The sequence below is a fragment of the Anabrus simplex genome, chromosome 10 (assembly GCF_040414725.1).
Source record: "Anabrus simplex isolate iqAnaSimp1 chromosome 10, ASM4041472v1, whole genome shotgun sequence".
Lineage (NCBI taxonomy): Eukaryota > Metazoa > Arthropoda > Insecta > Orthoptera > Tettigoniidae > Anabrus > Anabrus simplex.
In genome coordinates, this window is record NC_090274.1 from 64,495,301 (window position 1) to 64,520,821 (window position 25,521).

A 25,521-nucleotide genomic window follows, 5' to 3' on the forward strand; every position below is an offset into this window, starting at 1 on the left:
GAATATCCTGGCATTCTCCACCCCCTGCCTTAGGAATAAGGTATGTAATTTAGTGAAGAAATTCCGTTCCAACAGGTCCATTTTTAACAAGAAAACACTCAGGAGATGAACTGTTTTAACACAGGAAAAGCTTGATAGGAGTTCTCTTGAAAGAACTCCAACAAAATCCCTGTCGCTTATTGCTGTACAAGCTAATGTATCATTATATTCTGCCCACAAAGCAACAAAACTGTCAAAAGTCAAACTGTTCAAACCCAACACTGCCCAACGTTTAAGAGGACCTGACAGTTTTGCTAGGGTTTGGTACTGTAGCTGGTTGCTTCATTCTGTTCGCGATGGGTATGTTGACCCAGAACTGTTATTTTTCTTGTGATGAGCCATGGCTGCACTTCAGTGGCTACACAAATAGCCAAAACAATTGGTACTGGAGTGCAGAAAATTTCCACCAGCTGCATATCCATCCACTTCAGGATGTAACGATAGGAGTTTGGTGCACAGTGAGTGCTCACAGAATTCTACAGCCTATATTTTTCCATGAAACAATAAATGCTAATTGATATATATAACTCATTATCGGGCCATTCTTTCAACAGTTGATAGAAAAGGTAATGGTTATTTCATGCAAGATAATGCGACGGCACACACTGCTGATCAGTCTATAGAGATAACATGGGAAGTTTTCGAAGATCGTGTGGTTAATTATCCCGCTAGATCTCCTAATTTAAAGCCCTGTGATTATTATCTGTGGGAGATACTGAAGGGAAAATTGTATGTGAACAACCCTCACACAAGCACACAAGAGAAGAACTACAAGAGAACATTGCACAAGTTATTTTGAACATAAGGCTGAGATATGCTGAGTGTCTGCAAACCTGTTTATGAGGTGTCAGGAATGCTTGACAGCTGAGGGACAATATTTTGAACATCAAATGTAATGCCAGGTAGGTTTTAGACTAATAATTTCACTAAGCTTTTTATAAATGTGAATTGCCGTGATGTAGTGGGGAGGAAAGGCGTGCATTATATTGGCTAGTGTCATAATACCAGCCATGCCATGCTCTGAGTGGTGTTGTGACCAAAGCTAAACAAAAAACCCTATATTTCCAGCATGAAAGTGGACATGTTGATGAGAATGAAGGAACATTATTGAACACTTCCTGGACAAAAAGGTTTAGTTGGAACATCAATAAATAACAGTGTTTAGACTGAATATTTTCCAGCCCAGAATAACAGACTTTATTTTTTGAGTTAATGGTGTGTAAAAAAAAGACAAACTGCACAGATGCTGTACGTTTCACGGAGACTTTACTCTGATTCATCAGAAGTGAACCACAACTGTGCTAATAATGCTAAAGAGTCTAAATTGAATTGACCATGGCTTTATTGATTAAATGGTACCCTCGCTGATCTTTCGATAGATCACTGTGTGTTTTTATATTTAGAGAAGTAGTGTGTGATACAATTTTTGCATACAAGTCTGAAGTTTTCTCGGTCATGAGTTAGGAAGTAGAAAATGATAAGGTCAGTAGACCAATACAGAGGTCGTTGCATAAGTCACGGTATCCGTGTTATATCATCTGAACATGTGCAGGCATATAGGGCCTAGGTCCATATAGGCCTACATTTGCAAATCTGAGTTGCACTCTACTGAATACCACTGATTGCTGGTGTCTGTGTGTGTTGGTGGCTAGTTAATAACCCATGAATAAGTTTAATATGCTGCCGGCTGTGCTCCAAGATGGATGCAAGTCGAACACTTGTTAAATGTGAAAATTGCAGCTCTCCATGGCACAAATTTACATCAGTGTTAGGAAAGCATTGAGTGATAAGAGCTTTGGCATATCAAACTGTTGATCAAACATGGACACATAACAGATGAACTTTAAACCGTTGCAGAGTGGACGTCCTGTGTCTGCTCATACACAGATGTCAGTGACCATTGCTAAAAGTGTAAATGTGCAGGAATTATCCACATGTTCAGGTATTTCTGTGTTGATAGTGTTCCAAAATTTACAAAAGGCCATACAGACATGCATAACAAAAGCAATGATTTCTATTTATCTTTCTATTGCACTTGCCATTGGCTTCTGTACTCAGATCAAATTTGGTGCTAGCATTCAGAAGCACATTCAAGTGGCCTTCAAATGCATCAAGTGGATTTACAATGTTGCTACTTTTTTAGAAGATATAACAAAGTCGTCATGACATATGATAACTACCCTTCATAAAAAAGAACAAAGAAGGGAAGTCTTCAAGGTGCTATTATTCTATGATTCTGTTCAAATTTTGCATATGGGTTGTTGCGCTTGTGTACATTTCAAAATGTAAAAACGTACGTGCCCATGTTAATATTCAATGCAGTTTGTTAACGTAGAAAGTTGTGACGATATGCATGGAGACATGTTGTGCAACAGCTCATGGCTGATGTAAGGTTGGAAGAGATGGGTCACAGTGATACAGTTGAGTGTGGGCAGACGGGCTGATTATTTAGGAGCAGCCTTGAAGATAGAATATAAAACATCAACTGTGGAGCATCCAACACAAAATCAGAAGGTTGTGGATTCGGATCCCACTGGTATCCAACTGGCCATATTTGTTTTGTACTTAACATCTCTTAGGCATGGGCTATACATACTGAACACAAACTAATAAGCTAAGAGTCAATTTAAAGTACAATGCTGTCAGGAAAATTAAATATTCACATGAGTAATTTTTATGAGTGATCATTGAAACGAGGTCAATTTTGATTCATATTTTTATTATTTCACATCTTAACTCTTACCCTTCAATATCTGTATTTTCCTGATTTTACTGTGTCAATCAGAAAAGTTTACAGAATTTATTGCACTGACTAGCAAAAAAAACTTTTAAGCTTCTTATAATTGTAAGTTAAAATGTAATTTATTTATATTACGTCGTACTGACACAGATAGGTCTTAGGCGATGATAGAATAGGAAAGGGCTAGGAATGGGAAGGAATCAACAGTGGCTTTAATTAAGGTACAGACTGGTGTGAAATTGGGAAACCATTGAAAACTATCTTCAGGGTTGCTGACAGAGTGATTCAAACCCACTACTATCTCCCGAATGCAATAAGGTTTTAAGTAACTGTGCCCAAGATTACTGTGTAAGCCTGATTCTTTAAAGGGCAGCTCTAAACAGATGTCTTTCTGTGGAAGTCAGTGCTCAAGGGCCAGTGTGGCAACAAACTCACGCATGCACTGCTAATAGATCACAAGGGTGTTAAGTGACAAGAGGAAGTGTTCTGCCACAACTCAAAGACTGCCAGCTGGGGATCAAATGGCTGTGGTGACAATACGGTGGGGTTTGACTTGCAGGAGTGTTGCCTGTTGAGTACTGAATGATATTCTTCTGCTCGGATGTGCAGCATATGGACAACTGAATATTACGAATAACACGGGCAATTATCAAGCAAACTTCTAGTTTTAAACTATTGTTGATATGATAATAGCCACGGGAACTCTGGTTTTACATGGAATTAGAACTGGAAGGATTGTCACATTTAATTTATTTTACAAATTCTACACGTTTTGCCCAGGTTTCAAACTACTGCTACCTTCGTAATCTATAATCTTCATTTCCGTATTGACGAATTACACGATTAGAAATCGGAAAGGATTTCCACCTATCAATACTTATTTATTGCACTTATAATGCTACAGGACCGGTTTCAACCCCTTACATAGGGTCATCTTCAGCTGAACAATACATTCATATCTATGTCATGAAGCTATGATTACGATTACATTGTCTAGGGAATGCCATATGATAATAAACATTTGGTCACATCCAAATGGGGCATGTCGAAACGGGAACTGGCGTGTATGTCACTATGTGCGACGATGCAATTGTATGTCTAAAATTATATGTTTTAGGTCTTAAAATTAGTTTATAAAACACATCTCGACTTAAAACTAATATACATATAAAATGAATACAATATATATAGGAACACTTCATGCACATGAACGTTCGTGCCTTGCGTGTTGTTCAATTCATCCCTTTTTTTTTAAATTGGAAAGTGTTTTATTCTATGTATATACATGAAGACAAAATCTTTTGTTCATACAACGTGACAATTTTACAAGCAAATCATATCATTTAAACTCCAGGAACAGCAATCAAGTGTACAACTATGTAAATAAGACTTGAACACAGAAGTCAACCGATGAATTGAACAACACGCAAGACACGAACGTTCATGTGCATGAAGTGTTCCTATATATATTGTATTAATTTTATACGGTATGTATATAAGTAGAGATGTGTTTTATAAACTCATTTTAAGACCTATAACATATAATTTTAGACATACAATTGCATGTTATATAGTGACATACACGCCAGTTCCCATTTCGACATGCCCCATTTGAATGTGACCAAATGTTTATTATCATATGGCATTCCCTAGACAATGTAATCTTAATCATAGCTTCATGACATAGATATGAATGTACTGTTCAGCTGAAGATGACCCTATGTAAGGGGTCAATACCGGTCCTGTAGCATTATAAGTGTAATAAATAAGTATTGATAGATGGAAATCCTTTCCTATTTCTAATTACTGATACCTTGGCGAGAAGCCAGTACCTCTGTCACTCAGCTATCATGACTCTACCAGTGGTCTTCTTTCTTTACAGATTATTACTGGCACACCTAAAACGGTTACATTATTACATATCATTTGCGGTCATGTAATATCACCTGCCATAATACATAGTTTATCGGTGAATGCTCTTCTTCCAATCGAGCCCAGCCAACACTCCAATCGTACAAGTTTGAGTCATCATTCTCATCCTTACCTTGGACACTCATTACTGGACAAGTATTTTCACAACTGTCAACCTTAAATAACGAGTATCAAATATTAATCTGGGTATGTGGGCTTTTCAGTCTTGGAATGGAACCAAAGTGCAACACCTTGAAGACTTCCCTTGTAAATGCATGAAAAGCTGGCTAAGAAAGATAAACAATAGAATTAGAGGACAATGAAGAATGAAAGTATAAAGTGCGAGGGACAGAAAAAATTCAATGAATACGTAGAGGGGCAAGAGGATGAAAGAGGAAAAGAAATGTAATCAACAGTTCTCTCTTCTGTCTGTCTGTTAGGTCATCAGCCCAGAGGCTGGTTGGATCCTCAAATAGCACCACCAAAGGTTATGCGGTTATAAGGAAACCGCAAAAACCAATGGCAGCACCGAAATGAGGCGTACTAGGCAAGACAAGGAGTGAGGTAGTTTGCCATTGCTTTCCTCACTGGGTCAGAAAGTGCTATTGCAGCACGACTGACCCTATGAGCAACACTTTTCATAACACTCAGATGCACTAGTCGTGCTCTGAATGTCATTACTCAGCGCCACCCATACCCCAGCAGCTTCCATATTGTCACAGCCATGGATGAGACTGGGACTTCGGTGGAAGCTACACTTTACTCTGGCCTGTGCCTCTTCATTATCATGATATTGTATTTCTTAGCATGTCTTCCACTGCCCCATTATTTTATTTTTTATGGAAAATTTCTCCTTCTCTTATTAGTTAGATTACCATGTTACTTTCTGTGATAGAACTATACAATAGTTTAATTTTAGTATTAAAAAGGTGGATTTTTTATTTTACTTATGTATTATTCTCGGTTCAATACGGACTTAACAATTAAATTCTTAAATTTAAATCCCAGGTAGTCGTGCACTTTCCCTTTCCCTACCCTTTTTGTCTAAAAGCTCCCTGAAGCAGCTGATCCAAGTTTCAGGTTGCCAATTAGTATGATATAGCACAAGGCCTTGGTTAACAGTGGTTGCTTTTGAGTGATATCAACATTATCTGTTTTATTTTTTTTTGAAATCAGCTAAATATTTATACAGCAACTGTATTTATGTTAATAAAGAAATGTATTGTAATCAAGACTGTGTATAACATTTTTAACAATTTGCTTTACGTATAGATCTAATTATTGTACATAAATGAGGTAATCCACCTAAACAATACATACAATATAAAATTAGTACTTCAATTTATTTTAATTATGGTACTAGTTTCGGCCTATTGATATTAGGCCATCATCAGCCCTTTACTGATGAAATTTCAAGCTTTAAGTATCAAATTGCGTTCATTGTCTTAGACTTACCAACAATTCTCGTTAATGAGTTCTGAGAAGAACGGTTTCTATTATTTTGTTGGTATGTCATCGCCAGAAGTCACTGTGGATAGTCTGGCTGCCTGTTTTCGCTGTTGCTCAGTTAGCACCACCCCAAGAGGCACATGTAGGGCAATTAGAGGTTAAACCTATGGACGTGACCAACTCTACCTTCTTCATCATAACTGAAACCCAAAATACATTGGCGCCATCTTGGACTGTACACTATCCTTCAAACACCACCTCCTGAACTTATCACAAAAGCTGAAGTCTCGAAACAACATCCTCCATAAACTGTGTGGAACTACCTGGGGATCTTCAGCAACCACCTTGCGATCTTCAGCCTTGGGTTCGGTGTATTCAAGTGCTGAGTATTGTGCACGTGTCTGGTTGAACAGTCATCATGCAAGGCTTGATGACACCCAGCTTAATACCACAATGTGCATATCTGGCTCAATCGCATTTACTCCAATTCATTGGTCTCCACTGCCGACTGGTATAATACCACCTGATCTATGCCGATCTAATGCCCTTATGAAGGAATTCCACAAGATCTCCAGAAATCCTAGTCTATTCACGCATAGTGAATCTTAATAGACTAAAATCACGCCATCCAACTTTGTGTGATTCTGCTGACATGGATGCTAAGGATTTTAAATCTCCTGATGAGTGGAAAGGTCAATGGGAAGCAGCAACAGATGTGCCCCTGCAAACCTTCTTCTGAGGTCTCAGACTACCAAGCAGATCCCACCTAACATGCAAGACCTGGACTGCCCTGAATAGATATAGAACATGACATGGCCGGTGCAGAGCAACTCTCCATAAGTGGAAAAAGCTACCTAATCCAGACTGTGACTGCGGAGCTCCACACCACCAGACTATTAATCATATCGTCAGGGAATGCAAGCTTTGAGCCTATCACGGTGATGAAGCTGACTTCCTGCTGGTAACTCCAGATGCTGTACGCTGGATTGAAGAACTAGATATTCAAATGTGAAGCACAAATTACTTTGTTTCACATCTGTAAATATGCATATGTACATATTACTGATATTGTCTGTATAAGCAATACGCTAATTAAATAACCAACGATTCTTACGTGGGGCTAACACCTTGACATACATATGTGATGTGGTTTGCCAAGCAGGTCCCACCTACCACGCAAGACCTGGACTGCCCTGAATAGAATCAGAACAGGACATGGCCGGTGCAAAGCCACTCTCCATAAGTGGAAAAAGCTACCTAATCCAGACTGTGACTGCAGAGCTCCACACCAATTTGCAATTTTTCGCTAAGCTTTTAACATTACATGTAACTAATCTCATTATTAGACCCGTATTGAACTATGCTATGATATACCAACAAATTGTTAGTATATCAAGCTTTTAACATTCAAAAACCGACCATTACTGCCTACTGGCCATGGGTACGTATTGCACGACCGTAGGTCGGTAATGTTTTCGAGGTTGAGCCAGAGGTACTCCTGAAGCCAGCGGTAATGTGACGGGAGGACCCACGTAAAATAAACGGTGGTTGGTACGTGTTGATGTTGATGGGGTGGAAGGAGTACCTTTGGTTGTAGGGCTGTTTCGTCGTCTGTTATGTAAAAAAAACAAGGGATCACTGGTATATAAGTTGGACTGGCTGTACAGTTGAAGCTGTACCATGGGTACCGTAAAACTACAGTAACAGGTTAAAGCAGCAAGCTAGAAAATCGTGTTAAAATCATCTTAAAACACTTGAGAAACTAATTGGTGATACATAAAATAAAAACAGATAGCATGACACTTGAAAATACAGCAGTTTGATCTAATATTCAATATACACTAAAATAAGTCAATTCTCGTGATCTGTTGGTATAATTCAATAAATATAAATCTATAAATAATTTGTTGAACATTGGTATATAAAAGTAAATGGTGACAAATTAAGGTAGAATAGATTGATGATAAATTGATAGTATGAAAATATGAAAATGGGGAACCACGGAAAAACCATCTTCCGAGCTGCCGATAGTGGGATTCAAACCCACCACTGTATCTCCCGAATGCAAGCTCACAGCATCGCTGCCCTAACCACACTGCCAACTTGCTTGGTAATGTTGACAGAGATACCAAAACAACCACATGCTTTCTTGAAGCAGTTGATGGATTTATTCCACCTCGTTGAGTTTAAGAGCAGGTGTTGCAACATTATTTGTGTACTGCAATTCACTTACTGTAGTAACCAAAAGTTTCATATATGCTAACAACCTTGCTTTGATGCTACAGACAAGTTATTTTGAAGAAGCAGAACAGATGCTTACAGGAGCTCTAGGAACCTTTTCTGACTACTACAACAAAAACCACCTGAAGCCAAACCCACAAAAGACTTAGGTCAGTGCTTTCCACCTTCAAAACAGACAGGCAGGAAGAAAACTGTAAGTAACTTGGGAAGACACCAAATTAAGAGCACTGTTTTACACCCAAATACCTTGAAATCACCTTTAGACAGGTCACTCACCTATCAACGGCATTGCCTAAACACCAAACACAAGGTGTCAGCCCGTAACATCATCATTCAGAAACTTGTTGGTAGTAACTGGGGTGCTGAACCTCAGATGGTCCGTACTTCTGGCATGACATTTAAGATTCTCCGCCAGTGAATATGCCTGCCCAGTGTGGTATAAATCCGCCCATGCAAAACAAGTAGATGTGGCCCTCGATGAAACTGCGAGACTAATTACTGGATGTTTGAAGCCAACTCCAGTTGACAAACTGTATTGTATGGCAGGAATTGCTCCTCCTGATATGCGCCGGGAAGTAGCCGCAAATGCCAAAAGGAAAGAAGTTGAAGAAAATGAGCTACATCCACTACACAGACACAATCCACCAAAGCCTAGACTGAAATCTAGGAGGAGCTTCCTACAGTCAACATCTCCACTAAATACATCTCCGAAGAAAGCCAGAGAAAAATTGTGGGCAGCCAGAAAAAGTCATCTTCAAACATAGACAAAATCAGCTGAATGCTTACCAACTGCACACAACTTGGACTGGATCACATGGAGATCACTGAACAGGTATTGAAAAGTCTGACAACCTAGTGAAATGGGGATATTTGGCTGTATCACCACTATGTGAATGCAGAGAGGTACAGACTACCAAGCATCTGTGACAGTGCTCATGTTGCCCTGATTCTTGCAGTGAGGAGGATTTGCTCAAGGCACAAGGAAATGCAATTGCAGTTGCTCATTTCTGGGCAAAGAATATTTAATACCTTTTTGGTATATATGCGTATAACTTCCTTCTGTTCCATTGTTACTAAATTGTAATGTAAAAACTTGAGTAAATAAATACTTGGCCTCTGAGACTGAAGTCTTACTAGATTAAAGACTCCTGCATCAAAACGACACCTAACATTTACACATGGGTTTGTCTGTTGTTGTTTCAAGCAGCATGGAAGCCAGAGAGCAAAGATGCTTGCTTGTTGTTTAAAGGAGCCTAATATTTACGTCATCGGCTCATGGAGCAAAGAACAGTGGGGCAAGTACATACCCATTTCAGTCCATAAGTGTTTGGAAAAGCCTCCGAGATATTATTCTGATAATAAAGAAACAGTCAAGATAGGCATGGATGAGATCAACAAAATGCTGAGGACAGCTAAAGTGTTTCAGCACGTGGCTGGTCTCAGGGCATAAAAAACTAAGAAGAGAGGTTTCTGTTGCTCTCTGCACTTCACTTGGAACAGTCTTACACAGAAAATCATGTCAGTTGTAGCTCTGGAAGTTCAAAAACCACACTGAGACTTGGCAAGGATCCTCTTGGAGATAATCTAGACACAATTAAGCATAACTTTAATCGCAATGTAGAGTAGTGATATGCCATGATAGTTACCACGATCACCTTTCTTGAATATAGTGATGATAGGGGCATGTTACGGTCACAGGGTAAATCTTGAGTTTCCCAAATTAAGAATGAGAAGAGCCTCATTTCAAGGAGTACACCTCCACTTTGAATTAATTCCAGAGAAATGTTGTCTGGTCCAGGTATCTTTCTAGGTTTCCGTCCATCGAGAGCTTTGTTAAATTTTCGCTGTGTCGGTGGGACTGCCATCCATGTTTGTTGGGGTTGCTACGGCACATCGCGACGAAAGTCTTCAGCAGTGGTAGCATTTCTGTTTCAAATGTTCCTTCCAGCGCTCCAAGATTTTATGGCTGTCAGTGAGGATGATAGAATTCCATATGGGAGTCAACATCTATATCAGACTTCGTGTTGACGAACAAATTGAACCATCCACTTCTTTTATGCTGTCATAAGTTTCTCCCTAGTATCAGAGAATCTCTGCAGTTCCTGAGCATTCGACTGCCCCCAGTCATTCTCGATTTCCCTTATTTGTGCCTGACATTTCTGTTTGAGTTCCAGGAAATGTGCTTTCTTCATATCGGAGAATGGCATGATAGATGGGCTTCCTGTTTTGCTCTGATAAGAGAACATATTTTTTTCATTACTGTCATCAAACCAGTCTTGCTTCCTTTTGTTATCAAAACCAATTATTTTCTCAGCTGACTCTGTAACTAATTTTTTTAACATGGCCCATTCTAGTTCAACACAATTGAAAAGTGTCAGACTTCTCTCTAGACAGGTTATGGGAATGCTTTTGTGGTTTTTTTGGTGTACAGCAATCTTGAGCTGCCACATGAGTAGTTTGCAATATGTCCAATAGTTCAGGTGATATGAAGACATCTTCCTTGGAGTGATAATGTAATCAAGTATGTAGCAGTACTTTGAATGCAAGTGCATCCATGTGGATTGAAGCGATTAGGTAGGTGGAACTGAGTGTTGGTGATAAAGAGTTGATGTTCTGCATATACACCAAGAAGCAGTAATCCAATCGAGTTGCAGAGTCCTTAGTTACCCATAATATTTTCCCATAGCTGATCTGAAGTCTCAAAGCAGTAAAAGTTTGTCTGTATTTGGTACCTTGGTGGTAGCTGCAGTGAGGTGATTATAAAACTGGTTCTTTGCATCATCTTCGGCATCTAGGATTGGAGCATAGGCAGAGATGAGAGTCACAAAGCTATCTTCTGAAACTGGAATACATAAATTCAGATTCTAGTGGGAGCAATTTAGTCCGCAACAAATCCTATACCACCAATACAGCGCTCTCCTTCATCCTTTTGCATCCAAACAGATTGTTTAGTCTGACCTGGATATGGTATTACCCTTGCCAAATGGTCTGGTTTTCACTCACTGTGGCAACATCAATATTCCATCTGGAAAGCTGCTCTTCTTTCAAGTCTGTAACTAACTGTCTTGTCAAGCACAGTTCTGATATTCCATGCACCTACGATTAGTTTCAGTTTCATTTTGATATTTCAACCACAGATGAAGAACGTGGTTGCAGCCGACCAGCCAGGATGAGAGTGTGATTTCCGATGTTTAATCCATCTTTTCTATGGTCTTCACCGTGTGGGACGGGTAGCACTGATCTTTAGTATGTATATAAGAGGTAACTTAAATAATCTTGAAATTGAATTTAAGAGTTGACGCTAACAGTGCGAGTGTTAGTACGTACTTCCTTATGTTCCAGAGTGGAGGACACATCAAAAACAAAAGGGCATACATTTGCACTTATAAGCCTACAAAGTCTACAGTTTCTCTGTAATTTGCTTCATCTGCCCATAAACCTACTTTCTAAGTTCCATGTGTTCTGATAACATATCCTGATGGTGTATTTTCAAAACCATGTTTTGAGCTTAACCAGCTGCTTCGCATCATGGTTAGCAAGGGATACATCTTATTATTATTTATTACATAGCAACACTTCCTCAATTTAGAGGATGCCTAAAAGACAAAGTATACTTAATATCAACTGATATTGTGTAACAGAGAATACATAGAAGTCTATTGAATGTTAAAGCAAATCACCAAAGGTGGTTTCTTAAAATACTTATTGATGATTTCAAAGCAAAAAGTCCAATATCAATATTCAAGGATTTTGGCAGGTGGAATGCCTTGCAAAACTCAACAAATTTTCTAGGTATCATGCCCCTACTACCGATTAGCAGGCCCAAGACTTTGATTATTTTTAGCTTGTATTCTTCTTAGTAAAAAGAAACTGTGGGCTCGTATATTTTCTTCTTTTCACGATCAACATCTTCAGGCTGACTCGCGGAGGATTCAAAGCAGACTGTTGGATGGATTATATATCCTACATTGTTGTCTTTGTAAGCAATTATATCGATCCTTCGAGTATTTCCATTCTACGCCAAACCATTCATCTCTTCATGGACGGTGAATCCGGTTCTTCTGAGGAGCTGGGCGATGGCAGTTCTTATTTGATGATGCCAAGCGATGCGCAAAGTTTCACTGTGCTGGCAGGAACTAAGGAGTGTGCAAGTGTTTCAATCTCGCTAAGACATCGCCTACAACGGTTACAGTCCATGGACCTACCGGGTACAGGACGAACTGCTGCTACATTCCCCGTCATCTTCAAGGCATCTCTCCATTCGCTGTACGATAAACCTTCGTGGTGGCTGACCCATTTACTGGAAGCTGGATGTTCTTTCAAAAGGATAACTCCTTTACCTTTGTGAGGGAGATCGCACCACTTCTTAAATTCCAGGTCTCTTAATATCTCCCTAATCTTCCAAGAGTTTAGAAAACCATCCTTGGCATTCACCAGGTTGTCATCAGGTAATAGATTGAGTCTTGTTAAGCAAGTTTTGCTTTCTTCTTCTAGGTTTCTTGTACTGAGGATGTAGGGGTTCCGGTATCTTTTCAGAATCCGTTGACCATTTATTTGCTGTAGGAATGCCTCCCATTGTGTACAGAATAATCGAAGTCCCTTAAATGCCACGGTAGGTTATAGATATCCGTATAAAATAATTAAGTGTTTTCATAGAATACTTTCAATACTTGAAATGTCTGGCTCCATGGCTAAATGGTTAGCGAGCTGGCCTTTGGTCACAGGGGTCCCGGGTTTGATTCCTGACAGGGTCTGGAATTTTAACCATAATTAGTTGAACGTATTGTCTTCACCATCAATTCAACCTCATCACGATGTGCAGGTTGCCTATGGGAATCAAATCAAAAGACCTGCATCTAGCGAGCCGAACTTGTCCTCGGACACTCCCTGCACTAAAAGCCATAATACACCATTTCATTTCAATACTTGGAATATAAAATGATAAATTTCTACTTTTGCGAATTCTAAGATTGCAAACTCAATAGGTTTGGCGCCGGGCTGAGCGGCTCAGACGGTTGCGGCGCTGGCCTTCTGACCCCAACTTGGCAGGTTCAATCCTGGCTCAGTCAGTGATATTTGAAGGTGCTCAAATACATCAACCTTGTGTCAGTAGATTTACGGGCATATAAAAGAACTCCTACGAGACTAAATTCTGGCACCTCAGCGTTTCCAAAAACCGTCATAGTAGTTAGTCGGACGTAAAAAGAATAACATTAATATAATAGGTTTGGTTAAATTAATCTCTGTATATTCGAACTCACAAAAGTACCCGTAGAAGTTGTCAATTTTTAAGAATTTCTTAGTTCCCACTACAAAATAAATTTTCTCCACCATAGATTCTCAGTATTTACCTTTGCTTTCAAGACACTGACTACCTTATATCTTTTCACATGTTTTGCTAAGGAATTGTTCATGAGTTTATAATATAAATCATTATATGGTTTTGTAGTAACATTTCACCTTTCTATAATATTGTCTTGAACGTAGTCTTTCAGGATGAAACCTTGAGAGAATACATACACACTGTGCACATGAGATATCTTAAGTCCGTTATCAATGTAAAACTTGAGGGCGATACTGTACATCAAATACATTTCTTAACAATGTCGTACTGAATCTGATAAAGTAGTGGTGCAAAGCAAGATGTATTTGAGATTTACCAACTGGGTACTGAAGGTTTACAACAGCTATGAAGCATTTATCAGACTCATTAGTCCAACATTCCCAATCACTAGGAAACTCAGTTTATGTCACACCTGGTGACGACAATCAGTCGCCAGCCCATTGTCTCACACACTCAACAAATGCAGCTGCTACGCCATTTACTCCATTCAAAGCCTGTAATTCTTATAAATATATTCTCTGTTAAGAACTGCTTACCAAGCAAAGATGGAAGGCACATACTGCTTCGTTTCATCAATATAAGACTCAAAATCAGCATATTATACAATACCATGCTTTCTTCCGGGCTTTTTGGATTTCTTCTTCTTCTTCTTCGTTTAGCCTCATGACTGAGGCGTCGGCGTCGTGACTATCATAATATTCAGGCTTGTTTGAGGAGTTTTTTGATTTTTTGCATAGGATCTTTTCTAATTACAGGAAAAGAACTATCTGTGAAGAAATCAGATGTTTTACTGATGTATTCATTTTTATCGATAATTACTGTTGTGTTGCCTTTGTCGGCTTTAGTCACAATTAGATCGTTGTCTTTTATTTTCTTATTTAGAAGTAGAAGTTTTTGCTCGGCTATTATTTTCTTGTTACTAATGTTGTCAGAAAGGTTGGGTGAGTTATTATGTGAAAGGATGTTGCTGAGCTTTTTACCTAAATTCTTAATTCATCTTGTGTATTTAATGACATTTTTGATATAGCTAGCTCTGATTCTGTAATCATTGTGATAGTTGAACTAATTGTATTCGAATTGGGCCAGTTATGCTTGGGTCCTTTGGCTAAAATTACTTGTTCATTTTCACTTAGGGGTGTCTTGGAAAAACTGATGATAAGTGGATGGAACTACTTGCAATCGTCTACAGGTCTGCTAATGTATCTAATTTGATTGTCGTAAAGTTTAAAGTTCTTTAATTTATTCAGTTTATGCTCTAAATTATGTTGTTTTTTGGCTAAATCTTTAAATAGTTTGTCCTCAACTAGTTGACAGAAAAGTGTCCAGTGCGCATTAGAAAGTAATTTTGTTGCTGCAAGGTGAGTCTCGTGTAATTTGTGATTTAGGAATGATTTTTTCCTGTATAAGAATCTGATTTCGTCTTTCAACCAAATTTTAATTAGTCTTATTTTGAGTTTTGGTAGTTTGTGATGTGATCCGGTGTTTCTTTTTGTTGTTTCTTAGAAAGTTTGGCGTTAAATCAAATAAAATGCACTGCTTAAGGAAATCGACATCTTTGCATATCTTGGCTATTTTTAGTTTTATGCCTAGGTATTGGAAGGCTTTCTGTTTTGCTTGGTTAGCGTAATCATTCAATTTCATTATTGGTTCTGTACTGAATTAAGATTACACATAACTTACAAAGTTTATTCCAGGACGTTCACATTGCGCGCAAGGTGAGTACTCATTGTTTTCTTTCTTCGTTTTTTGCCATTCCCTTCTTTTAAAATATCTTGCGTTAATTCCAACTTTTTCATCATCAGGTTCTATTAGTTCCAACTTGGACTGGGAATTTTCCTCACACCACAGCAAGAATCCATTATATTATAAGAAGTCGTATGGTTTTATCTACATTTAATTTCTGCATCAGAAATATTGGACCTCAAGCAAGACAGACACCCTCTGCGCCAATGTTCAACTTTCAATTCTCTACCTGAAGATGCACTTGAAAGTTAGAACTCAACAGAAGTATCTGGACTTTGAATTCTACTGGCATATCACACTTTTAAAGTGCAATTTTAGAGCATTCACTAACAAGGGCATATTTAAAATCATAATTGTAAAGATTGTGTGATACTATTTTTACAGTCTTATTGATGTAAATCCTGAAAATTTTATTTGTCATTGATCAATACATTATTTTATCTATAACATTTCATCACTCCACCATTTTATATGTACATTATCGCATCACATACACAGCTCATCCTTTAAATTTTATTTCCACAATGTAATTTTGTCTTAGGACTTGGGCAAATCCATAAGTGTATCTTAGTTAGGCTGATGATGACCCACATAGGGTGGAAACTAGTCCCTTGATAACATATTGTAATGTATTTATAGACATTGCAATTATTGTAAAGTATTGAGTAGGTGGAATAAACTTTGTAAATTATATGTATTCATTTTTTTTTTTTTTGCTAGTTGCTTTACGACACAGATAGGTCATGTGGCGAAATGGGACAGGAAATGGCTAGGAGTGGGAAGGAAGCGGCCGTGGCCTTAATTAAGGTACAGCCCCAGCATTTGCCTGGTGTGAAAATGGGAAACCACGGAATACCATTTTCAGGGCTGCTGACAGTGGGATTCGAACCTACTATCCCCCGAATACTGGATACTGGCCGCACTTAAGCGACTGCAGCTATCGAGCTCGGTATATGTAATCTTAAATCAATACGGAACCAATATTGAATTTTATAACCTTGACCTGATGAATACCAACAAAGTTGTACCCTGATCCCTGCGCAGATGGGTAGTAATTGATATCAGATATAGCACGACAAGTTGAAGTAGGAGTGGTGGTGAATGTTGTTTTAAGAGGAAGTACAAGCAGGCAACCATCCTCTATATAACACTAATTAGAGAGAGAGAGAGAGCAAGATAGTCACTTCTTACGACAGGCAGGGGATACCGTGAGTGTTATTTTACTGCTCCCACCCACAGCGGGAGCTGAATTAAAGACCCTGAAAGCCAAGGGATATAAGCGCTAGTTCCATCAGTTGGTGTGACAGAGAGAACTGGGCAAGTATGAGGGAGTAGACAATGAACTTGCTGTTGCTATCTATTTCCCTTTACTATAGACAACTTTATACCTGCGATAGGATAAAATATCATATTCCAACAAAAATGTCGCAAAAATTTCACACCCAATACAGTGCAACACTCTACGTTCGAAAGCCGGCAGCACTGGCTATTCAGGTCTGGGTGTTGCCAAGCCGTGCGCAGTGGCAGACAGACAAAGCATGAGCTAGAACATTTCAATGCTGGCTTAAAGGAAATGACTCCTGTGAGGGCTAGGTGAGAACTGACTTGTGGTCACTATTGAGAAACATTGGGCAATCTTCACTTTGCTTCGCTCATGATGTAACACTACCCTGTACAGATTAAAAAGCTATTGGTCTTGCACGATCAGGACAGAAGGGAGTTATTCGAAGTTCGCATTTCTTACGGGGTTTCACTTGGAGTTGCTGAGCTCACTGAAAAAATCTGCAATGAGTCAACATCGAGCAATATGTTCAAATGGTAAGGGAAGCAAGACTCAACTTTCTCTCCCTCGCAAAGAAAAATGCTGATGCATGTAGTGCAAGTTGTATAGTTTTTCTAAATTTTGGGCACCGAATTACGAAGTTCACTGCTACTTCATTGGTAGTGATGGGCAATGCTCTCGCTCGAGACTCACGCCGCAGATCTCGAGACCGATCCTACTGTAGCGCAAGCTGTGCGACGTGCCAGTAACTACGACTGTAAACATGATAGTATATCATTGGCAGTTATTGCGTGAAATAGTGTTCTCATATGAAAACGTGCAAGCCAATACATTTTGTCAAAAGCCTGGAATAAAAACTGCATGTTCAACTATGAACCCCTTAATACCATTAACTAAAGTGGAAACAGAATGTCAGTATTTTAAACTGTTCACGACTTATTTGGGGTGGACATCTTAGGTGAATAACAATGCATAATTTGTGAATAACTGTAGATAGGATGTACACCTACTTGGATACTAGAGGCGTGCATTATTCGAACCTGAGACGGGGAAGATGTGCTTTGCTACATACGCAAGCCCCATTACATATGAGTGGAACGTGTAATCTTAAAATGCCCGACTTTGCTCCAATTCTTTCAGCAGGGGTGATGGGCAATGCTCTCGAGACCGATTCTCGTGTGCTGCGAGCTGTGCGACGTCCCAGTAACTACGAGTGTAAGCTTGATAATTATCATCAGCAGTTCTCATATGGAAACGTGTGTGACGATAAATTTTGTCAACATTCTAGGACAGCACTGCATGTTGAACTATGAGCTCCTTACCATTAAAAAAAGTGAAAACAGAATGCCAGTATCAAACTGTTCACGAGTTATGTTAGGTGGACTTCTTAGCTGAATAACCAGTATAATTTGTTAATAATTGTTATTAGGATGTAAACCTACCTGGATGCCTCACAATCGTTGTCGGCAGGGTAGTTTCTTGTGATTCAGACCGGGCCGGAGGTGTTCTGTGACGATTCCTCTTCATTGATATTATGTGTTTGTAAGTGCCGGATCATCCCAGAAGTATTTCTGCCGATGTATTTTACTTCTTTTCAATAAGCAACACAGTGGGCTGTGCTATGTGACATCTCTTAAAAATAACCGACATCCACGACTTACGTTGCGTTTCGGACAGGGTCTTCAAGTTGTCGCGTACAACTAGACACAGTTCACATTGCACCGTCATATATCGAAGTACCTACCTAATTATGACGCGAATACTCTATAGCATTGTAAGTAATTATTTCCTTCGTCACCAAAAATATCGGTAAACACAAGCAGAGGTCATATGTTATTGAATGCGGGGTCTAATAACGATGTACACCTGCCTGTCGAAAGAATTGGAGCAAACTGAAGCAATATAAATTGCACAATCCACTCATACGTAATGGCGGTTGCATATGCAGCAAGGCGCACCTTGCCTCGTCTCGAGTTCGAATAATGCACGCCTCTCTAGTATCAAGTTACGTGTACCTACAGTAGCCGTCGGGCTTTGTACTTAAACCACTCATTCGTGTACCTACCAGTGCATACAATGCCCGAATGCGTATCCTTTATAACTTAATAATGTTACACTACGTCAAAATAGACCTCGGTAGAAATGAACGCCCTAGTCGCTTGGTGACACGTACTTACGAAAATGAGATGTCCCGTGGTTGGCTATTCGCATATTCGGAACAAACAACATTCAGCTCCGACTACCTGTAGGCCTACGACACGCTGCTCGCCACACAATGTGGAGACAACGCTCTCGAGATTTCTCGAGATTTCTCGAAATTTCTCGCGAGAAATAATGCCTGCGTTAGTCTCGAGAAATCACGAGAAATCTCGAGACCTCGTCTCAGACTGCCCATCACTATTCATTGGAAGCAGCACATTGGAGTTGGCAGCAGGAGTTGGAATGTTGATACTACGAGCCATTTCTGCAGTCTGACATGAAGCATCATCTTGCTATGGCCTTTTATACGATGCACTGCTCACAACTTTCTATGCAGGTTACTGCACATGCACCTCGTGACAGTTCATTACACCAGCGTAGCTTCCTATGCCATGACTCTTCTTATTAAAGGAGATATCCTGTATGTTTTTTTCCTAGTTCACTGCACTTCCTTGACCAACCCATTTCTAGTGCACTAACTACTAGGCATGCCACCTACAATCCTGCCTGTGACTGTTGCGTGCTGAACTGATGTCAGTGGTGACCCTCCCAGTAGCGAGCTGGGCCCTTGTCGTCAACGGTGCTGATTCAATATTTCTGAACAGTCATAGGGTCTCAGAAAGACGACTATCACATATCTGCTGCCAAAGAGCAAGTCTGAACAAGAGGTTTCCAGTTCCACCTGAAAATCTGTCTCCACTGTCCTTAACCCATCGCCGCTGGACTTGAATGAAAAGTGATAAATAGAGGAAATGCCACTAGTGTAAATTTATTTAAAGCAGATTTAATCTTGCCAGGAGGTGACCCACACACACGATCTTTGACATACAATATGACACATTCAGGACCAAACACTGGACTGTAACAGACTGCTGTAGATTTGAAGCATGATTGAGGTGTGTCTTCACCTCTTCCATTCATTTCACTGTTGCTGGTTTTCGTCCCCCTTGGGTAATTCATTTGCCTGGTATCCACCATATCTGGAAACCATTCCCCTATTCACCAACTCAGAAGGCACCTGATAAGGGACCAGCAACACCCCGCCTCCCCCCAAGTAATACGAGGTAATAATAATACTTCTTGGGACAGACTGGTGGGTCCTGGGTACTTAAGAGTTATGAATTTCATTGGGTTCCGTATTGAAGTGGGATTACAGTAATGTATTGTATTGAATAGGTGGACATTGAAAGAATTTTAATTAATTTACTAGGTCCTGGGCAAGCATTAAGGAAGGATTTCTCCTCTCTGCTATTTGAGGTATGATATAACATCAGGTTTATATGACTTTTTAATTAATTCTTCTTCTTTTTTTTTTTAGAATTGGCTTTACGTTGCATTGATACAGATAGGTCTTATGGGGACGATGGGATAGGAAAGGCCTAAGAATGGGATGGAAGCGGCTGTGGCCTTAATTAAGGTACAGCCCCAGCATTTGCCTGGCGTGAAAATGGGAAAGCACGGAAAACCATCTTCAGGGCTGCCGATGGTGGGGCTTGAACCCACTATTTCCCGGATGCAAGTTCACAGCTGCGCAACCCTAACCGCACGGCACTATGATTCTTAACACGGGGTAAGGGTACCAAAGCACCACAACTACTACTTTAAATACAATAGCACATGGTGAGCCATCCGGTAACCAATGAGGTTAACATTTCATCAATATAAGCAAAGTCGCAAATTGGAGTCAAAACTTAACGAAAATATTGGAGCACCTGTGGTCTGCCATATAATAGCTCATTTCTTAGAAATATAGGGGGGGTCTTTGCAAAATGGAAAAGTTTCTTGCAATTTATCTCATTTCACACGGCATAAACCAAAAAAGATCACGTCCACCAATAATAATCTTCTATGAATGTGCAAGACAATGTTGTTGTTTTTGTTTAAAGGGGCCTAACATCTATGTCATTGATCCGTGCAAGACAATAATAAAGGAATTTCAGTCCCTACTGAATGTAAAATGTTCCTGAATATTTTCTTCCAATTTACTATAACATTCTAAATATCAATTAACATATTGTTTCTAGTTCATTTTTAGAAGAAACAAGAGATTCTGTATATCACCCCACTTTCTTTAAACACATCTAAAGTAACATTTTACCATACTGCAGGGCTCTCAATGAACAACAGCAACACAGTAACATCTACTTCACATAAATGTGGGATTGATTTAGATTAGTATTAAAGAACATCTGATTAAGAAAATGAGCCAACCTTCCTCAGAAACAGCTACTGAGCCAAGGACTACGAGGTCAACTTTCACATTGGCGTCAAGACCCAGAGGTTTACCAAACTGTTCAGCACCTCTGCGAGAAGCAGCCAATTTAATATCTTGTTTGGATCCACGTGGAGGAGGATCTACTCTCTGGAAGAATCCCGTCCTCAAGCGAGGAATTGGGACTAGTATAGTCTTTCCAGCCTATGGGAAGTGGGGATAGAAAAAAACGAGAAAAGTTACTCTTAAATATGCTTAACAATGTTCTGAAACATTTTTCTTTAATTTTCAACTTACCTCAAGAGCTAAGAACCTTACAGTATCCTGAGGCTTGTCAGGATTTACTTTGATAGTAGATGCTGACTTGAAAACATCCAATTTAGCCAATTCATGAGCTGCTTCTGGTGAACCTTTAAAATTTGGTATCCGTCCATGTACTGGACGGGGAAAATGAGCAAGATTGTTTGCTTCTAAATAGTCCCAAACTTTCTTGCGGTAAGCTTGCTTGCTAACCTCTTCAGCTGAAAAGAAGTTTATTACATAAATAAAGGATAATAAACTATCTCAATATAATTATATTTCAAGCAGAAACGTGTTAACATGCGAGTTACAGAAGAACATACGTAGGGGTTCGTCATTAGTAGACATAATTGGTTATTATTTATCAACTATCAGAGCACTTTTAGATATATAGTTAAATCAACTGATCACGCTCGCCGCAAAACTTCACTTTTCTTTCAACAAAATCAGAACACATCTGGAACGCCTCCCAGAAGACCAACACCGTTTATATTCCCCAGCTACGTTTCTTACGATGGAATGAAGAGAATAGATAGATCAAGCCACTATGATCACCGTTATCGTCCCAATTTTTCACATTTAGCAAAAATTCGGCTATAAATAACTGTTCATCAAAGTATTGAATGTATATGTTGACATATCCGATATTTATTTACGTCAGAATGTGAAGGTCCGTGACCCTATGTTGGCTATAAGAAATTCTAAACAAATAAATAGAGTCTTGAAAGATATAACACTTTACTTCAAAATTTAGGGTTAAAGAATAATTTGTTTATAAGTGAGAATGAAAATTTAGATAAAGAATTGAAATTCACTTACTTTTTTTAATAACTGTAAATGTCTTATTGGATCTGCTTGTTTTCCCTTTGAATGTTAGTGTTTAATGCACAATATGACAGGAATATCTTTCGTTGTTTAGCTTTGTTTGGATCACCGGCGTAGGTCATTGATTACATTGTAATCTACGAGGTGTCTTTCATTGTAAAATTTGCAATCTGCGCTCGAATTTCTGCGATTGCCAAATAATTGCAGCAGTTATTTACTGGTTAATTTACAACAATATTTCAGTTCTTGACTTTGGTACTAGCAATACAAGGTGGTTTAGCTGCAGTGTAAATAAGGTTGACGTATAAACAATGGTCCGGATAAAGAAGGCAATCTGTGAGTGTGCCAATCAATGCTTGCGGTAGTGATGTTTGGATGTGAAAAGTGCCCGACGGAAGTTTTGAAGAGAAATTCGACCTGTTCCTGTTGACATGTTATTGAAATAATTGTGATAATAGGTTTTATTATCCACACATACAATAGTTTTTTTCACGTGAACATTTAACACAGTCGAAGTAGATTACAGTCGTGTTTTCTTATTCGACAGCGGTCTAAGGGTATATAATCCTTGTTAAAATGGCGGATAAGAAAACCCCAGTTATTGATAATATACATGTAAAAAATGGAAATTTCATTTGTGGGGTTGTGGAAGGTAAGTTTAAGAAGTTAATAGCTGTCTATTTTAATATGTGTTTGTAAGTTGATTTCATTTTGCAGTAAAATACTTTAAATGGTGGGTGAATTGGGCAACGGGAAGTTTTTTTAAATGTTTTTACTTGCTGTCTGACGCATTGTAACTGAAAAACTATTGTATTTATGGGCGTTACGGAGATTGTATGTTATTTATGTTCAGATAATCATTAATTTCATACAGGGCTGTATTCGTATAAACCTATAGGTTAATTGCAATGTATTCCTAGCAGTGTATCTTGCGTTTTTGAAGTGGCAGAGCCTATTTACGAGGATGCCCTGGCTTGCACTTTCTCTATGAAGACTGCTCCCATTCTAATATAGTTGGCCGTTGTATGCTTAAATAAGAATGCAGTACATTTCCATGGTGAAGATGTTTTTGCCGTTTAAGTTGCCTAGACCTACTTAGCCTCCAGTGCAGAAAAATACATTTTTGTAATTTATTTTCAATGGGGGAATTGATTACTGTTGATGACTTTCGAACGGTACTGAGTATTGCCAGGACTACTAGGAAATCGCCAGTGAGTACTGGGGCAACCACTTGCCAGTAGTGGAAATTTGAGATGGTAAAAAAAAAAAAAAATCCTCAATTCACCATCTTAGTTTTGATGATTGTTTTACCCCACATTCTTTGTACAATAAATGGTTGGGCTTCGCTGAGATAAGTACAGTATGAATATTAATTTATTCCTTTAGGTCTTTTATGGTTTGGTTATAGACAGATTGTTGGCCTGCTTCCTGCACTTGTCATACAAGTTCACACTTTTTTCAGATGTTGTAAAGGTAAACTTCTTGGTTAGTGGGTGTCAATTCAATGTCGTAATGAATGCTGGGTAACACAATCATTAAAATGTATGTTGGTGAATTTAGTGGTTAAGTTAGATATTGTTCATGTGTGTGTGAGTGTACATTTGACCATGATGGGTACCCAGAGATTGGGATGCCAATAGCATCAACCGTTACAAAGTTTTTACCATCTTAAATTTCCACCACAGGTAATAATCATTAATTTCATACAGGGCTGTATTCGTATAAGCCTATAGCTTAATTGCAATGTATTCCTAGCAGTGTATCTTGCGTTTTTGAAGTGGCATAGCCACCATCCCACAAGAATTAAAATGTGTGTTTCAGTGCTGCGTTCTTACCTAGAAATGATTCTGAAGGAGAGCTGTTTTCATAATGCTTGCCAGAAGGTCGATCATTCAGCTACCATGTGGAAGAAAGGACAACAGCGGCTATTAAATACATATGTGGACTCAAGAACCTTCATCGCTTATCGCTGAATACAGCTATGACTCTTTTCGACGCCGCAATAACACCAATAATAACATATGGCATAGAACTAATATGGGAAAATCTAACGTACAAGAACCTCGAGAGAATTGAAAAGGTGAAAGCAAGATTCATAAAGCACTGCCTGCGAATAGGGAAGTATGCACCATCGAGACTTGCCTATGAATTAGCAAGAGAGACCTTCTTCATAGAGGATATCAGGTATAAGGTAAGCCTGCCATCTACTGACGCTTACCAGGCACTTCTAGCTGCTAGACAAAGGAAACGAATGGACATCGACTTGGAATTTTACAGTACCGATGCAATGCAAGACAGATCATGGACAAACGCTAACGAAGAACAAAGACACACAATCACAAGACTAGCCATTCATGGCTACCACCACAAGTTATGTACCAATAAGAAATTCCGCCTACCAAATGGGAATTGCATATGTTCGCTCTGTGGAAAGTGCTGCGAAAAATACCATATTGTGTTATGTTCAAAAAGGACCAAAAGCATCACGCAAATTAGCAAAGAATAATTTCATATTTGATGTAATCATATTGTATATGCCCTTTCGGGTGCTTTTCCTATTATATAATGCTTGCCAAAGACCAATCCACCTGCCCCTAGAAGTACATTTACTTTTATAACCTAAAGTTCCATTGCTCCTGCACCTACTATCACCTGCATTGGCTAAGATATCTAAGATTATGATGTTATTCCTGCCAATGAAGAATCAGAGATATTGTTACCAACCATTGCAGAAGAAGAAATGCTAAAGCGGCCCACGAAGTTTGAAAGTGTCATAGCGTCAGAATTCCTCCTTTGACCAAGGGGCTTACCCCGACCCCCTTATCTTGAAACAGAGATCACTCCCCACCTGTGCTTTATGGGAATAATAGAGAATGCGAAAATTTAATTTAGGCCTACAATTCACAAAAAATACTACTCATTGAACATTACCTTAATGGAGAAGAGGGTACAGGGTTTTAAGGGAAACGTAGATTTAAACAAGAACTTCATCAGGTAACTTATGAAATGATCCTTCCAAATCTTGGAATAGACTGTCTTCGGTGTTTCATGTGCCGCCACCTGTTTTCTATTGCATATGAACAGACGATTCTGCTTAAAATCTAGCAAAAACTGAGTAACTTCGCAACCACCACATACAGCCAAATCAAACCAACAACCAACAGTTTGCAGAAGTGCTATTCTACTCACGTCAGCACTACTAGTGGAAAACGTAAGTATTAAACAAAGGGCAGTCG

General features: G+C 39.0%; 2 protein-coding genes across 2 annotated transcripts in view; one reads left to right on the top strand and one right to left on the bottom strand.

Moving 5' to 3' along the window:
- The window catches only part of lost (methenyltetrahydrofolate synthase domain-containing protein lost), a 41,221-nt gene extending 19,210 nt beyond the window's left edge, over nt 1-22,011 (bottom strand). The window contains exons 1-3 of the mRNA XM_067154885.2: nt 21,784-22,011; nt 21,458-21,681; nt 21,160-21,364 (exon numbers count right to left, since the gene is read on the bottom strand). Coding sequence (XP_067010986.1) covers nt 21,160-21,364; nt 21,458-21,681; nt 21,784-21,808 — 454 coding nt within the window. The 5' untranslated portion in view covers nt 21,809-22,011. The remainder of the gene's footprint in view (nt 1-21,159; nt 21,365-21,457; nt 21,682-21,783) is intronic.
- Nucleotides 22,012-22,661: 650 nt separating this feature from the next.
- Oga (O-GlcNAcase) overlaps nt 22,662-25,521 on the top strand; it is a 226,814-nt gene continuing 223,954 nt past the window's right edge. The window contains exon 1 of the mRNA XM_067154884.2: nt 22,662-22,937. Within this exon, the coding sequence (XP_067010985.1) occupies nt 22,862-22,937 (76 nt within the window). The 5' untranslated portion in view covers nt 22,662-22,861. The remainder of the gene's footprint in view (nt 22,938-25,521) is intronic.